General features: G+C 46.0%; 1 protein-coding gene across 1 annotated transcript; it reads right to left on the bottom strand.

Moving 5' to 3' along the window:
* Nucleotides 1-482: 482 nt before the first annotated feature.
* On the bottom strand, nt 483-1877 carry LOC147608619 (uncharacterized). Its single transcript, XM_086789122.1, has one exon. It carries the CDS (start codon nt 1835-1837, stop codon nt 647-649), a length of 1191 nt encoding a protein of 396 aa, XP_086645248.1. The 5' UTR covers nt 1838-1877; the 3' UTR covers nt 483-646.
* Nucleotides 1878-2339: the final 462 nt, after the last annotated feature.

Below are 2339 nucleotides of genomic sequence, written 5' to 3'. Positions count from 1 at the left end.
TAATTTCTACATCTCCAAAAAATCCTTAGATCAAGCATATCAGTGCTTGAAGTAAAGGAAGCAACTTTAACTTCTACAAATGAGAAGCTCAAGCTTGGTTTTGAATGTCCAAGCTAGGCTTGGCTCGAAGTAAACAGAGTGGTAAGATTCCATGGCCAAGCATAGGGCGTAACATTGCTCCCCCTTCCTCCTTGGATGGATCATATCCACTCCTTTGAAGCCACTGGGAACATCTACATGGAACTCTAATGCTATGCAAGATCAAACAACTTGCTTCTCGATCAAACAATGAATCATATTCACTTCTTATAAAGCCAATGCAAGATCAAACAAGTTGCTTCTTGGCCAAAGACCGATGTTAGAAACCCTCAATGTGGCTCTTTCTTCTCCCTCCCATTCTAAAATAGTAAACTTTATGAGAAAACAGAGTGAGCTTTAAAAGTCTGAATGATTAATGTAAAAACAAAACATAGAAGCAGCCCTTTACTGAATTGTGCAAAATAACATATTGATTTCTTTGTGAATTTACAACCTTGTGGTGTACTCCATTGCTGTGGGTTGAAAAATACTCGCACATTCAAACTTCTGGAGTATGACTTGCGATTTTATCAACTTCAATCATCTACTGCTAGACATTGCTTTGAATTCAAACCCTTTTCTTAGTATATTGTTTGAAGAAAAGGTTCATCTGGAACCTCCAAGCGAAAACGACGAGTAGAAAGAGGATAATCCCCACAACTAACCACATGGGATCATCTTTGTCTTTGGAGAACTCAGCTTCTTGTATGGAGAACGTTTCTCTATCATGCTCTCCTGGAAGGAGTACTTCATGGATGTAGCTGTGCAGGACATATGGTTGTTGACCCTCTCTGAAGGTGATGGCTGTGGCCTTGGAAGAGGGATCCAGGGGCAATGTATCGACAACAAGGGCCGAGAGCCATGATTCTTTGCTTCTCAGAAGCCATGCTGTGTGTGAAGAAACAGCCATCAGAGCACCATCATTCCTGAGAGCAATTCCATCGACGCCGGGAAGAAGGCGGCCCAATTGCACAACCCTAACACTTGCATCATGCAGACTGGCCTTAAAGAGCATGCCAGTGTTGCTCTGGGCCACAAGAAGGGAGCCACCTCCGGCATAGGCAATGCCACTCAAGCCCAGCTTTGCAGCAAGCCCATCTTCAACAGCAACAATGGGCTGTGACAGAAAGAGAGGGCTTGTGGCAAAGACAGAGGGCTTACCGTGAGGGTCAACTTTCCATATGTAATTCTGTGCAGAGTTGGTGATGTAGGCGTTGCCGCGGTGGTCGATACACAAGTCATGGGCCATGGGCCTTTGGGATGGTGGTGCTGCTGGTGGTGGCAGCGGCGATGATGATGATGATGATGATGATGATGATGATGATGATGATGCATCATCATCGTGAAGCTTAGCCAAGAAGAGCCTCTGTTTGGTGGACAGATCGTAGGCTGCTAAAGCATCAAAGGGCGGTGTAGAGAGGTTGAGGCTATGGACGACTGCAAGGACCCTGTTTCTGGGAGAGTCGATTTTGATGCCCAGAACGCTGGCCTGTCCGGCATAGTCCTTGTCCAGGATGAGACGTTGAGTGACCCCTGCATCGGAGACGCTAACGAGGGCGCCCGTGGAGAGGGAGCCCACCACGAAGTGGCCCCGTTGCCGGTCCCAATCGAAGCTCTCGGGGAAGAGGCCGCGCTCCTTCACGGCGATGTTGTGCGGAGGTTTTGAGGCGTAAGCTATCGACGCCGCCACCAACGGCAGAGCTTCTAGTGCCACCAGCAGCAGCAGTAGCAGCAGCGGCTGCAGCAAGGTCGTCGCCATAGCCGTTTTGCAAGAACCAAACCCTCTACTTATAGATCCCTCCAAATTTGCCGACGAAAGCAAAAAGCTAAAAAGACGTGTGTATTACATATCTTCTTTTAAATTTTTGTAATGTTAGAAAAGTCCAAATTTCGACGGCCACCATTCCCCCCATTTTGTAAGGCCATAAAAATTTACATTTAAAAGCATAAAAAAGTGCAATATATTCAATGAAATAAATCACTTTCAATCCTGCATTCGATGTCCTCATGAAGCCCTACATGCATATAAGTCTACCTTTTTACACTGTTGTAGACAATTTATCTCATTAGACCCTCTCTCTCTCTCTCTCTCTCTCTCTCTCTCTCTCTCTCATATATGCAATGATGGCCTACATCCTCATGCTCCATCCACATTGACATGATGGGAGTGATTTTAAAAACCTCATCATCGATTCCCTACTTTGATCCCCTAGATACCCCACCAGCTTTCATCCTCAAAACTTCCCCCATCCATACCTCCC

This window comes from Cibotium barometz, chromosome 53 (genome assembly GCF_041138505.1).
Source record: "Cibotium barometz isolate CiBa-2024 chromosome 53, ASM4113850v1, whole genome shotgun sequence".
NCBI lineage: Eukaryota > Viridiplantae > Streptophyta > Polypodiopsida > Cyatheales > Cibotiaceae > Cibotium > Cibotium barometz.
Note: the sequence above shows the minus strand (reverse complement) of the source record. Positions and strands in the feature narration are given on the sequence as shown.